The following is a 15,443-nucleotide window of genomic DNA, read 5'->3' on the forward strand; positions in this document are numbered from 1 at the left end:
CTACTTTTTTCCCACGCTATGAACCTTGCGCTTTATACAATGACGCGGCTAATTTATGGATTTTTCCCGCTTTCAAAAATTCATGCTGCCAAAAAACTGAGCACCGTCACATAATGTGACGTAAATGGAGCGCGCTCAAACTTTCCATCATTCTGATTACGGTAGTCATTTTGTCACCCTCATCATGGCAAAGACACGGAGAAATGCATATGATGCAGCTTTCAATTTGAAGGCGATCGATCTGGCTGTTTGAAAAGGAAATAGAGCTGCTGCACGGGAGCTTGGCCTTAATGAGCCGATGATAAGACGTTGGAAACAGCAGCGTGAGGAACGGACTCAGTGCAAAAAGACAACAAAAGCTTTCAGAGGAAAGAAAAGCAGATGGCCCGAACTAGAAAATGAGGCTTGGATGACAAGTGGGGAGAAATCCTTCACTAAAACGGGCCGCATGCGAAGAGCGACTTATGGTCAAGTCTGCCAGTGGGTCCTGACAGCGTGGAGCTGCTGCGTATTGAAGAGGGCAGCATGAGCTCAGCGAGAATTTGCCTCCGGATGAAAGTGAGGAGAGCACAATGAAAACGATCCAACATCGGATGAAGCAATTCTGAGGCTATTCAACTCAGACACCAAAGGAGATGACTTCAGTGGTTTCAGTGCACAGGAGGAAGATAGTGACCAAGGACTTTCTTGGTAGGCTACTGTTTACTGCTATTTAAAAAAAAAAAAATGTTACAAGCCTGTTTCGTTAAAGCCTATTTATTTTTGTTACAAGACGTGTTTCGTTAAAGCCTATTTATTTTTGTTACAAGCCGTGTTTCGTTTAAAGGCTGTGTAAAGTTCATTTGTTACAATGTACCGGTAGGGACCTGCGGCTTATAGACACGTGCGGCTTATTTATGTACAAAATACATTTTTTTTTTTAAATTCAGTGGGTGCGGCTTATATTCAGGTGCGCTTAATAGTCCAGCAATTACGGTAGATGTTTTGATGATGTGACACATCAAGTAGGCAAATTTTCTTCTGGCTGACGTATGTAGTCTGTAATGTCATGGGGAACAAAGTTGTCAAGGTCAAATAGAACATGTTAAATCATGTTCATTATCGAAGAAAGGGAATACAGGAATACATTACTCTGAGTCATTGTTGTGAATGATAGAGAGAAAATCAGGTACATCGATTCAGGAAGATGTTTTCCTCTATGCTGAATATCCATGGAACATCCCACCTGTGAAGTTGTCAGTTATTCACACTCAGTGCCACTTAGCCATATTAAAGCATCAAACATATTTAAACAGACCCCTAGGCTCAGTCTGTGTCTGTGTCCATCCACAACATATGAGTTGTGAGTCCCACATATGAGTCCCACTCATATTGTTGTTGTAATTTCATTACAGCCCACACTGGAAGCAATTATAGCTCCAAGCTTGACAGCTTGACTCAGCATCACCAAGACCTCTCAACAAACAGACAGCAACAGAGCATCACCAAGACCTCTCAACAAACAGACAGCAACAGATCCTTACCAAGACCTCTCAACAAACAGACAGCAACAGAGCATCACCAAGACCTCTCAACAAACAGACAGCAACAGAGCATCACCAAGACCTGTCAACAAACAGACAGCAACAGAGCATTACCAAGACCTCTCAACAAACAGACAGCAACAGATCCTTACCAAGACCTCTCAACAAACAGACAGCAACAGAGCATTACCAAGACCTCTCAACAAACAGACAGCAACAGATCCTTACCAAGACCTCTCAACAAACAGACAGCAACAGAGCATCACCAAGACCTCTCAACAAACAGACAGCAACAGATCCTTACCAAGACCTCTCAACAAACAGACAGCAACAGAGCATCACCAAGACCTCTCAACAAACAGACAGCAACAGATCCTTACCAAGACCTCTCAACAAACAGACAGCAACAGAGCATCACCAAGACCTCTCAACAAACAGACAGCAACAGATCATTACCAAGACCTCTCAACAAACAGACAGCAACAGAGCATCACCAAGACCTCTCAACAAACAGACAGCAACAGAGCATCACCAAGACCTCTCAACAAACAGACAGCAACAGAGCATCACCAAGGCCTCTCAACTTACAGACATCAACAGATAATTAGCAAGGCCTCTCAACAAACAGACAGAGACAGAGCCGTAAACCAACAGGACATACAGGACAGACAGCTTCCTCCTGTTCCTGCTCCAAGGTGTGTGTTCTAAATGGCACCCTATTCCCCATATAGTGCACTACTTTCGACCAATTCTCTGAAAATAGTGTGCCATTTGGGATGAAACCCATGACAGTAAACAGCCGCGAATTAACAATCAGAGGCCACGAATGACCCAAAACTGGAATTAGACAACCTCGTCCAGCCCCAGGAGGGATATAATGAGGATTTGGGGAGATTTGAGGTCTTATCGGAGCTGAAATATGTCTGGACATTTTCACCTGGTTCAACACAGCTAGCTAGCTGCTATCCGAGTGACTACTCCTGGCTAACGTCGGTCTCGAAGCAAGCACCAATTAGCCTGGAGCTAGCCCATGCTAGGGCCTTTCTCCCGGCTAGCTAAAGAGGCCCATCAGCCACTCCTGGGCTACAATACCCGGACCCCTTCTACTGCCGGTACGGGGCACGGAACCCCGCCGATCCTTCACGACTGGCCTACGACGTAATCTGCTCGAGGGGGTACTCAACTGGCCCCTACATCGCGATGTCCCCTGAATGCCCATCTGCTAGCCGCGGCCCGCTAGCTGTCTAGAGCATATTGGACTGTTAGCTGTATAGATCCATCAGCCAATTTCTTGGGCCACTATACCTATTTTGCCAATTGGACTTGGACCCCTCTGCTACTCGGAACCCTACTAATCCATCACGACTGGTCTATTGACGTCACCGCATGCGGATGCTAAAACAGACTTTCCTCCGTCGAGACGTCCCTCTAAGGCCTTTCTGCTAGCTGGCTATCCCTGGCCTGCTAGCTGTCTGAATCGCCGTGTCTCCAGCCAGCCCAACCACTCACTGGACCCCTATTGATCACCCGGCTACGCATGCCTCTCCCTAATATCAATATGCCTTGTCCATTACTGTCCTGGTTAGTGATTATTGTCTTATTTCACTGTAGAGCCTCTAGCTCTGCTCAATATTCCTTAACCTACCATTTAGTTCCACCTCCCACATATGCGGTGACATCACCTGGTTTAAACGTCTCTAGAGACAATATCTCTCTCATCATTACTCAATGCCTAGGTTTACCTCCAATGTACTCACATCCTACCATACCTTTGTATGTACATTATGCCTTGAATCTATTCTATCGCGCCCAGAAACCTGCTCCTTTTACTCTCTTTTCCGAACGCACAACCGACGAACGCACCTACTCCTCCTCTGGTCCTCTGGTGATGTAGAGGTTAATCCAGGCCCTGCAGTGCCTAGCTCCACTCCTACTCCCCAGGTGCTCTCATTTGTTGACTTCTGTAACCGTAAAAGCCTTGGTTTCATGCATGTTAACATTAGAAGCCTCCTCCCTAAGTTTGTTTTATTCACTGCTTTAGCACACTCTGCCAACCCGGTTGTCCTAGCCATGTCTGAATCCTGGCTTAGGAAGACCACCAAAACCCCTGAAATGTCCATCCCTAACTATAACATCTTCCGACAAGATAGAACTGCCAAAGGGGGCGGTGTTGCAATCTACTGCAGAGATAGCCTGCAGAGTTCTGTCTTACTATCCAGGTCTGTACCCAAACAATTCGAGCTTCTACTTTTAAAAATCCACCTTTCCAGAAACAAGTCTCTCACCGTTGCCGCTTGCTATAGACCCCCATCTGCCCCCAGCTGTGCCCTGGACACCATATGTGAACTGATTGCCCCCCATATATCTTCAGAGCTCGTGCTGCTAGGTGACCTAAACTGTGACATGCTTAACACCCCGGCCATCCTACAATCTAAGCTTGATGCCCTCAATCTCACACAAATTATCAATGAACCCACCAGGTACATCCCCAAATCTATAAACACGGGCACCCTCATAGATATCATCCTAACCAACTTGCCCTCTAAATACACCTCTGCTGTTTTCAACCAAGACCTCAGCGATCACTGCCTCATTGCCTGCATCCGTAATGGGTCTGCGGTCAAACGACCACCCCTCATCACTGTCAAACGCTCCCTAAAACACTTCAGCGAGCAGGCCTTTCTAATCGACCTGGCCCGGGTATCCTGGAAGGATAATGACCTCATCCCGTCAGTAGAGGATGCCTGGTTGTTCTTTAAAAGTGCCTTCCTCACCATCTTAAATAAGCATGCCCCATTCATAAAATGTAAAACCAGGAACAGATATAGCCCTTGGTTCTCTCCAGACCTGACTGCCCTTGACCAGCACAAAAACATCCTGTGGCGTTCTGCATGAGCATCGAATAGCCCCCGTGATATGCAACTTTTCAAGGAAGTTAGGAACCAATATACACAGGCGGTTAGGAAAGCTAAGGCTAGCTTTTTCAAGCAGAAATTTGCATCCTGTAGCACAAACTCAAAATCGTTCTGGGACACTGTAAGGTCCATGGAGAATAAGAGCACTTCCTCCCAGCAGCCCACTGCACTGAGGCTAGGAACCACTGTCACCACCGATAAATCCACTATCCTTGAGAATTTCAATAAGCATTTTTCTATGGCTGGCCATGCTTTCCACCTGGCTACCCCTACCCCGATCAACAGCCCTCCACCCCCCACAGCAATTCAACCAAGCCTCCCCCAATTCTCCTTCACTCAAATCCAGATAGCTGATGTTCTGAAAGAGCTGCAAAATCTGGACCCCTACAAATCAGCCGTGCTAGACAATCTGGACCCTCTCTTTCTAAAATGATCTGCTGAAATTGTTGCAACCCCTATTACTAGCCTGTTCGACCACGGATGCCGTGGTCATCCCCCTCTTCAAAGGAGGAGACACTCTAGACCCAAACTGCTACAAACCTATATCTATCCTACCCTGCCATTCTAAGGTCTTCGAAAGCCAAGTTAACAAACAGATTACCGACCATTTCGAATCCCACCATATCTTCTCGCTATGCTATCTGGTTTCAGAGCTGGTCATGGGTGCACCTCGGCTTCGCTCAAGGTCCTAAACGACATCATAACCACCATCGATAAGAGACATTACTGTGCAGCCGTATTCATCGACCTGGCTAAGGCTTTCGACTCTGTCAATCACAACATTCTTATTGGCAGACTCAACAGCCTTGGTTTCTCAAATGATTGCCTCGCCTGGTTCACCAACTACTTCTCTGATAGAGTTCAGTGAGTCAAATCGGAGGGCCGACTCTCTTCTCTGTATACATCAATGATGTCGCTCTTGCTGCTGGTGATTCGATAATCCACCTCTATGCAGACGACACCATTCTGTATACCTCTGGCCCTTCTTTGGACACTGTGTTAACTAAACTCCACCAGACCATCTTCAATGCCATACAACTCTCCTTCCGTGGCCTCCAACTGCTCTTAAATACAAGAAGAACTAAATGCATGCTCTTCAACCGATCGCTGCCCGCACCCGCCCGCACGTCCAGCATCACTACTCTGGACGGTTCTGACTTAGAATATGTGGACAACTACAAATACCTAGGTGTCTGGTTAGACTGTAAACTCTCCTTCCAGACTCACATTAAACATCTCCAATCCAAATTTAAATCTAGAATCGGCTTCTTATTTCGCAAGCAAGCATCCTTCACTCATGCTGCCAAACATACCCTCGTTAAACTGACCATCCTACCGATCCTCGACTTTGGTGATGTAATTCATAAAATAGCCTCCAACACTCTACTCAACAAATTGGATGCAGTCTATCACAGTGCCATTCGTTTTGTCACCAAAGCCCCATATACTACCCACCACTGCGACCTGTACGCTCTCGTTGGCTGGCCCTCGCTTCATACTCATCGCCAAACCCACTGGTTTTGTCAGCAAAGCCCCATATTCTACCCACCACTGCGACCTGTACGCTCTCGTTGGCTGGCCCCGCATATCGATTGTGCAACCAGGGCTGGTAAAAAACGTGGATCATTGTTATTCTAACTTCCGTGATGCATACAAGGCCCTCCCCCGCCCTCCTTTCGGAAAAGCTGACCACAACTCCATTTTGTTGCTTCCAGCCTATAGACAGAAACTAAAACAGGAAGCTCTCGCACTCAGGTCTGTTCAACGCTGGTCCGACCAATCTGATTCCACGCTTCAAGATCAATCACGTGGACTGGGATATGTTCCGCATTGCGTCAAACAACAGCATTGACGAACACGCTGATTCGGTGAGCGAGTTAATTAGCAAGTGCATCGGTGATGTTGTACCCACAGCGTTTATTAAAACATTCCCCAACCAGAAACCGTGGATTGATGGCAGCATTCGTGCGAAACTGAAAGTGCAAACCACTGCTTTTAATCAGGGTAAGGTGACCGGAAACATGAATACAACCAGTGTAGCTATTCCCTCCGCAAGGCAATCAAACAAGCTAAGCATCAGTATAGAGACAAAGTAGAGTCGCTATTCAACGGCTCAGACACAAGAGGTATGTGGCAGGGTCTACAGTCAATCACGGACAACAAAAAGAAAACCAGCCCCGTCACGGACCAGGATGTCTTGCTCCCAGACAGACTAAACAACTTCTTTGCTTGCTTTGAGGACAATACAGTGCCACTGACACTGCCCGCTACCAAAACCTGCGGACTCTCCTTCACTGCAGCCGACATGAGTAAAACATTTAAAGGTGTTAACCCTCGCAAGGCTGCAGGCCCAGATGGCAACCCCAACCGCGTCCTCAGAGCATGCGCAGACCAATTGGCTGGTGTGTTTACGGACATATTCAATCAATCCTTATCCCAGTCTGCTGTTCCTACATGCTTCAAGAGGGCCACCATTGATCCTGTTCCCAAGAAAGCTAAGGTAACTGAGCTAAACGACTACCGCCCCGTAGCACTCACTTCCGTCATCATGAAGTGCTTTGAGAGACTTGTCAAGGACCATATCACCTCCACCCTACCTGACACCCTAGACCCACTCCAATTTGCTTACCGCCCCAATAGGTCCACAGACGATGCAATCGCAACCACACTGCACACTGCCCTAACCCATCTGGACAAGAGGAATACCTATGTGAGAATGCTGTTCATCGACTACAGCTCAGCATTTAACACCATAGTACCCTCCAAACTCGTCATCAAGCTCGAGACCCTGAGTCTCGACCCCACCCTGTGCAACTGGGTATTGGACTTCCTGACGGGCCGCCCCCAGGTGGTGAGGGTAGGTAACAACATCTCCACCCCACTAATCCTCAACACTGGGGCCCCACAAGGATGCGTTCTGAGCCCTCTCCTGTACTCCCTGTTCACCCACGACTGCGTGGCCATGCACGCCTCCAACTCAATCATCAAGTTTGCAGACGACAATACAGTGGTAGGCTTGATTACCAAACAATGACGAGACGGCCTACAGGGAGGAGGAGGTGAGGGCCTCGGAGTGTGGTGTCAGGAAAATAACCTAACACGCAACGTCAACAAAACAAAGGAGATGATCGTGGACTTCAGGAAACAGCAGAGGTAGCACCCCCCCTGTCCACATCGACGGGACAGTAGTGGAGAGGGTAGTAAGTTTTAAGTTCGTCGGCGTACACATCATGGACAAACTGAATTGGTCCACCCACACAGACAGCGTGGTGAAGAAGGCGCAGCAGCGCCTCTTCAACCTCAGGAGGCTGAAGAAATTCGGCTTGTCACCAAAAGCACTCATAAACTTTTACAGATGCACAATCGAGAGCATCCTGTCAGGCTGTATCACCGGTACGGCAACTGCTCCGTCCACAACCGTAAGGCTCTCCAGAGGGTAGTGAGGTCTGCACAACACATCACCGGAGGCAAACTACCTGCCCTCCAGGACACCTACACCACCTGATGTCACAGGAAGGCCATAAAGATCATCAAGGACAACAACCACCCGAGCAACTGCCTGTTCACCCCGCTATCATCCAGAAGGCGAGGTCAGTACAGGTGCATCAAAGCGGGGACCGAGAGACTGAAAAACAGCTTCTATCTCAAGGCCATCAGACTGTTAAACAGCCACCACTAACATTGAGTGGCTGCTGCCAACATACTGACTCAACTCCAGCCACTTTAGTAATGTAAAAATGTATGTAAAATGCATCACTAGCCACTTTAAACAATGCCACTTCATATAATGTTTACATACCCTACATTACTCATCTCATATGTATATACTGTACTCGATACCATCTACCTCATCTTACCTATGCCGTTCTATACCATCACTCATTCATATATTTTTATGTACATATTCTTTCATTCCTTTACACTATGTGTATAAGGTAGTTGTTGTGAAATTGTTAGGTTAGATTACTTGTTGGTTATTACTGCATTGTCGGAACTAGAAGCACAAGCATTTCGCTACACTCGCATTAACATCTGCTAACCATGTGTATGTGACAAATAAAATTAGATTTTTATTTGATATCTCAGCTCACTGGTCACCATAACAGCACCCACCTGTAGCACGCGCTCCAGCAGGTATATCTCATTAGTCACCCCCAAAGCCAATTCTTCCTTTGGCCGCATCTCCTTCCAGTTCTCTGCTGCCAATGACTGGAACGAACTGCAAAAATCACTAAAGCTGGAGACTCATATCTCCCTCACTAGCTTTAAGTACCAGCTGTCAGAGCAGCTCACAGATCACTGCACCTGTACATAGCCCATCTGTAAATAGCCCATCTGTAAATAGCCCATCTGTAAATAGCCCATCCAACTACCTCATCCCCATACTGTATTTATTTATTTATCTTGCTCCTTTGCACCCCAGTATCTCTACTTGCACATTCATCTTCTGCACATTCTACCATTCCAGTGTTTAAATTCTATATTGTAATTACTTCGCCACCATGGCCTATTTATTGCCTTACCTCCCTTATCCTACCTCATTTGCACATGCTGTATATAGACTTTTTCTACTGTATTATTGATTGTATGTTTGTCTATTCCATGTCTAACTCTGTGTTGTTGTATGTGTCAAACTGCTTTGCTTTATCTTGGCCAGGTCGCAGCTGCAAATGAGAACTTGTTCTCAACTAGCCTACCTGGTTAAATAAAGGTGAAATAAAAAAAATAAAAAAAATATGGTTGTGTCAATATTGTGTCAGGACCATTTTGGGCACGGCAGCATGATGGCTGAATAATGAGCTGAGGAGTGGAGGTGGTACCGGGGTTGGATCCACTCGACTCTCCTCTCGTCAACGTCCATTCGTCTCAAACTATTTTGGCATGTAAACACTGGCCATCCTCATTAGAGGAGCATATCCCCAGACAGAATACAGATACAAATGACATCAACCTCAGAGAGAATTATAGGGACCTCTCTTTGTTCCCCCCGTTCCAGATTTATAGCTATAGCTTCGTTAGCGTAGGACTTTCGGGGCAAAGATTTAATGAGTTGGATACAAAACTGTAATTCAGCTCTCCGCTCCATAAATGTTCCCTTGGATGAAAGATTACATTTAACGGGGCTCAAGTTATCTTTTAATGAGAATGTATAAACACGACCGATTAAGCTGTGACTGGATTCTGAGGCTCTAGGCCCATCCATAACAGTAAAACAGTCTATCTAGTATCGGAGGGAAGTTATAGTAAATGTAATCAAAGACAGACAGGGCTAATGTGTTTTCCCTAGGTAAGGGAAGGTTCTAGATTTATCATCCTCGCCTCTGTTCCAGACTTCATTCCAATAAAATGCAAGGTAGCTATGTCAGAGGTACTAAGGTACTATGTCAGACGTGAGACTGATTAAAGTTTAATGAAATACTTTTAATTAAAGTCTCTGTGTGTATGCAGATGGACGCTTCAGTGACTGTGTTTGTGTGTGTGTGTGTGTGTGTGTGCGGCGCGGGGGGGGGGGGGGGGGGGGGAATAGGCAAGGATGGATAACCAATATAAATAAATCCACAGTTGCAGCTCAGACTTTTAGACAGATGCTCATTCAGACAGACTGCTCATTCAGCAGTTTAGCAGAAGAAATACGCTTTGCCTCATATTCAGAAAAATGGGAATGAGTTTGAGAATGTGAATTTTCAAGATGGGCTGCTATAAAATATTAACTTTCAGCATATCAGTGTCATCTGTTCTGTTGATCCAGTCCCCTTGAAGACAGTGAGGTATCTTAGTTTTACCATACGTTACTCAACCTGATCATAATTATATGCATTTCATATGCATGACTAGAATCACGACAAACCTCTCTTCCCCCTGTGTGTTGACACCATGTACAGTATGTTATGCTGTCTATAAATCATAATAAACAGTATTGAATCTTAATTTTAGCACAGCATTTGTCTCAGGGCGGGACAAAGAGGAACAAAACCCATTCATATGCCACTCAGCCAAAACACAACCACCACAAGAGCAACAGAAACAACAACAATACAATTCCAACGTTTTAATGTTTGTTGGTATGAAATAGGTTCAAGGTGCTTAAAAATCTTGACTTGAATTACGTTGATAAATCATTGTAATGACACAAATACAGTAAGGTTCCACCCGAGGCTAACAACGTAGCAACAGGAAGCAGAAAAGGTCAATTTCATACATTATTTAATTCAGGAAAAATCTATTTGATGACCAACATTGATTTGTTATTTGATGACCAACACCGGGCTGTTTGTTTTACATGTGACAGAGGCTGTTGGACATTAATGAAGTGGGCTTGTCGGTAAGCAGGGGAATGTGTTAGGCCTTGATGGGAGCATTATTTCCATCAGCTGGTATACATATGAAGAGTACAGTATGCCCAGGCTTGATTGTAAAGAGAGGGAGAGAGAGTGTCGCTTCTGAAAGGAGTGTGCTGTGTCATTAGCATGATATGACGGGGTTCTGAGGAGCAGTGGGGAAGGGGACGATTCAATCAAGGAGAACTCATCATCAAGGGATTCATCCACCTTGTGAATCATCTCACCTTCACTTGATTATATTATATTACATTATCTTATGTTCATATACTGTATTATCATCAGGTCGCAATGCCGTTTTTATTTAAAAAAACGTCATAGAAAATCTTCTAATCTTCTATTAAGATAATTAAGGTAATTTTCAGGATGGTACCTCTCACATGTTGTGAGGAAAATGGGTATCATTTCGCCCCACCAGACCAAAACGGTTGGGAGCTTAACATTTCAGTTAATTTCAGTTAATAAGGTACTTATCTTAAAAGCCCTCTATTAGCAAGTTGACGTTCTAGAAGCATTCAACACAGTACAAAATAGTTTTCTCACCATGCATTTGACATGATGTGGGGATAATTTAGACAAAGCTCTTAGAAACCGTTTAAGGCAGAGAACTCCCATTGGTTTTCTTTGAACACTGATGTTAGGCAAGGTGCCTTTGACCATTATTTAATATATTTTTGTGAACTAGCTGTAACTTCCTGTTAGAACATGCACTGTTATGGGATTATTCAAGCTAGGCAGTTTGATTTTATTCTGGGAGTGTTTTTATACTTCTGAAAATATGAGGGAGGAGTTCCAGTGGTGAATATTAATTATATTTCAGGATGTAATCCACACGCAATTAATGATCTCTTTTGCAATACTAATGCCTGGCTTCATTTCATTACAGATTATGTCTGATTGTGTGTGTATGTGTGTGCATGTGTCTCCATGTCTTATGGAAACAATAACATTATATTTCAAGAAGAAACACTCAAATAGAAACAAATGGAACTATGAATAAATTAGGCACCTTTAATCTCGCATTATTTGTGATTGAAAAGAGGCAAAATAAAGTTTGTATTGACCTGAACTGAAAAGTCTCTTTCTCTCTAAAGTCAAATTCAGCTCCAAGACATAGCAAAAATACAAAAACAGCTGACATGAAATGTTAGTTTGTATCAGACAAAGCCATTTTAAAATGCCCTGAGATTTGTGACAGCCCCCCCAGGTCAAATCTGTGACGCCATTCTGACCTTTTGGTGCTGAACATCTTGGCGATGTCTTGTTGCTGCTGTTCAGAGGGTCGTTCTAGGTGAGAGGGTGAGCCTTCAGACTGTAGACCTGAGAGCGGGAGAGAGGAGGGGAAAGAGACAGACAGACAGACAGACAGACAGACAGACAGACAGACAGACAGACAGACAGACAGACAGAACACAAACACACAGTGAGATTTTAAGCACGCCAGTGTCACCCAGGAGCTGTCAAGGTAGCATGACCGAACACTCCCCCCAAACAACCCCAATTACCTGCCCTCAAACTGATAGGGGAAGACTGACTAGGCAGCTAGAGGAGGGGCACAGTGCACAAAACACAGCAATGGTTTATAAAACAACATTGTTATACAGGAGGTGCAGTATACCATGCCAACTTCAACAGGTCACTCTGCATTTACTATACCTCGTCTGAACGGGTAAATGAATGAGTAATACAAAGTGGTGCACACAGATATCCATACATATTCTTCTGCTTCTGTGTGTTCCTCCCCTCCAGTATAATGTCTGGGACTTTAGCCTCCTGCCCTGTCATGCTCTGTAAAGGTTACCACAGTGGAGGAGACGATTCAATAATTAATGGAGACAGATCCATGTGGGGCTCACTTCTCAACTTCTCGTCTGTAATGAGAAGAGCGGGGGAGCAGGAGAGAAGAAGGGAGGGGACTGAGGCTGCCTGACTGATTGACTGACAGGGCCACTCAGCTCAGTTTAGCTCTAGGGTAGCAGCTTGATTTGGAATTCAGCCCAAGTGAAACTGCCACTCTTCAGCACCAAAGGATGATGTGAAACCAGTGTGGTTAGAGTATCTTTACATTTATAGTCGGATGCAGAAAGACTGAACCCCTCACACACACGCACAATCATTCGTACTCTACTCAATTATGTACTGTAATATATGCATTATGAATAAGAGCTCATGTAAATCGTTTAGAACAGATAGTTTTGTAAAGCAGGGTTTCCCAGGGTCCTGGGGCCCCCCCTGGGTCCACGTTTAGTTTTTTGCCCGAGCAGTACACAGCTGATTCAAATAACCAACTTATCTTCAAGCTTTGATTATTTGAATCAGCTGTATAGTGCTGGGGCAGGACCGAGTTTGGGAAACCCTGGTTTAGAGGACTATTACAAAGGAAACTTGGTATAAATTCAGCTCAGAGGATTCAGCTTAAGGATTATTCAGCTATTTCTGGGACATTGTTAAAAGCCCCTGGCATTATCTCTGACAGAAGAGAGACCAAACAACTAGGTTAAAGGTCACATCCATTCGGCATCAGAGGGATATTATTGGCTATTATTAGGTTACGACATGGTCACCACATGTTGATGATGATCATGAGGACTTTATTGTATTTGTTAGGAAAGTATTGTTGCGTCATACAGCATCCAACACTGGATCAGGAAGACCTGTTTGGTCGAAACACGAACATCTCCTCATGGGGAAATTCGAATTGGATTTTATTTATGAAAATAATCCTTACAAAGATCATGTTAAATATTGGACACACGATATAGACGATTGCTTTATGATCTGGACAGGTTACAGAATTAAATTACACAAATGGCTTAACTACATTAACTCTAGAATACAATCCATTTCCTTCACTATGGAAAAGAACATTACCTCTATACATTTCTTAGATGTAGTGTACTTGTTACAAAGAAGGGACAATCTCTAAGTACTACAGTTTACAGAAAACCTACAGATAAAACTACTATACTGACAGCTGATAGTTATCACCATCTCCCCCTAACATGAAGTTTACCAGTAAGCCAGCTTCATAGCCAGCATCGCATCTGTGACACAGAGGAAGAATATGATAGACAATCAAATTCTCTCCTTGAGCATTTCCGCTTGAGAGGAAACCCCAAAACATGGCTTGATAAAGCTCAAAAACAAGTTCAATGTCACGTTGGTATGAATGATTCGGGAGACAGGCGTAGGAATGCGTAATAGGGGTTTTTGTGCAGCGCAACGACACTGGCCTCGAGGACAATCACAGGAACGCAGTGCGGGTCGATCAGGACCCGATGCAGCTGCCGAAGTTGCATCGTTGTCGGACGGGCCAGTTGCCGCTGCCGAAGTTGCATCGTTGTCGGACGGGCCAGTTGCCGCACGGGCCAGTTGCCGCTGCCGAAGTTGCATCGTCGTCGGACGGGCCAGTTGCCGCTGCCGAAGTTGCATCGTTGTGGGACGGGCCAGTTGCCGCTGCCGAAGTTGTGTCGTCGGATGGACCCGTTGTGTCGATGTCAGACAAGCCAGTTGCCGCTGCCGAAGTTGCGTCGTCAGATGGACCCGTTGTGTCGATGTCAGACAAGCCAGTTGCCGCTGCCGAAGTTGCGGCGGCGCCGGACAGACCAGTCGCAGCGTCGTCAGACGGGCCATTCCATTAAGGGTTGATTATTCTGTCACGCTGGTATGAATGATTCGTGAGACAGGCGCAGGAATGTGTAATAGTTTTATTATTTCACCCAAATTACAACGTGCCATGTAAAGGCACGGGGACGAAGACAAAAACAAACACGTATACAACACACAGGGTGGAAACCCAAACAAAAGAGAGAGGAGTACCTCAAATAAATAACACAAGCGCACAATGATTATCACACGGGACGAGACCCGTAATCATCTGCGCAATCCACAATGGCACGAAAGCCAAAACACACAGCACAGGTACTCACTTGACCAACGGACATAGCAACAATAATGGAAATCAAAGGGCACACTTATACAAATACAATCAGTGGGAATAGGGGCCAGGTGTGTGTATTGAAGGTTCCAAAGGGATCCGTGACATTAACAGCTTGAACAAAAGCCAGTTACTTAATAAATCCCAGCAAAAACAGATGAAACAGTTCTCTGTAAACTACACTGAACAAAAATATAAACGCAACATGTAAAGTGTTGGTCCCATGTTTCATGAGCTGAAATAAAAGATCCCAGAAATGTTTCATACACACAAAAAGCTTGTTTCTCTCGAATTTTGTGCACGAATTTGTTTACATCCCTGTTAGTGAGTATTTCTCCTTTGCCAAGATAATCCATCCACCTGACAGCTGTTGCATATCAAGAAGCTGATTAAACAGCATGATTATTACACAACAAAATGCCACAGATGTGAGGAGCGTGCTATTGGCATGCTGACTGCAGGAATGTCCACCAGAGCTGTTGCCAGAGAATTTTATGTTAATTTCCCTACCATAAGCTGCCTCCAACATCGTTTCAGAGAATTTGGAAGTACTTCCAACTTGCCTCACAACCGCAGACCACGTGTACGGCGTCATGTCAGCGAGCAGTTTGCTGATGTCAATGTTGTGAACAGAGTGCCCCATGGTGGCGGTGGGATTATGGTATGGGCAGACATAAGTACGTCTTGGAGAACATAAATCCACTATCTTTATAGAACAAAATCATTCTAT

General features: G+C 45.0%; 1 protein-coding gene across 1 annotated transcript in view; it reads right to left on the reverse strand.

The window, feature by feature from the left end:
- LOC129837593 (oxidation resistance protein 1-like) overlaps positions 1 to 15,443 on the reverse strand; it is a 215,484-nt gene that overhangs the window by 163,200 nt on the left and 36,841 nt on the right. The window contains exon 2 of the mRNA XM_055903879.1: positions 12,009 to 12,096. Within this exon, the coding sequence (XP_055759854.1) occupies positions 12,009 to 12,025 (17 nt within the window). The 5' untranslated portion in view covers positions 12,026 to 12,096. The remainder of the gene's footprint in view (positions 1 to 12,008; positions 12,097 to 15,443) is intronic.

Source organism: Salvelinus fontinalis, chromosome 38, assembly GCF_029448725.1.
Source record: "Salvelinus fontinalis isolate EN_2023a chromosome 38, ASM2944872v1, whole genome shotgun sequence".
In the NCBI taxonomy this organism is placed as follows: domain Eukaryota; kingdom Metazoa; phylum Chordata; class Actinopteri; order Salmoniformes; family Salmonidae; genus Salvelinus; species Salvelinus fontinalis.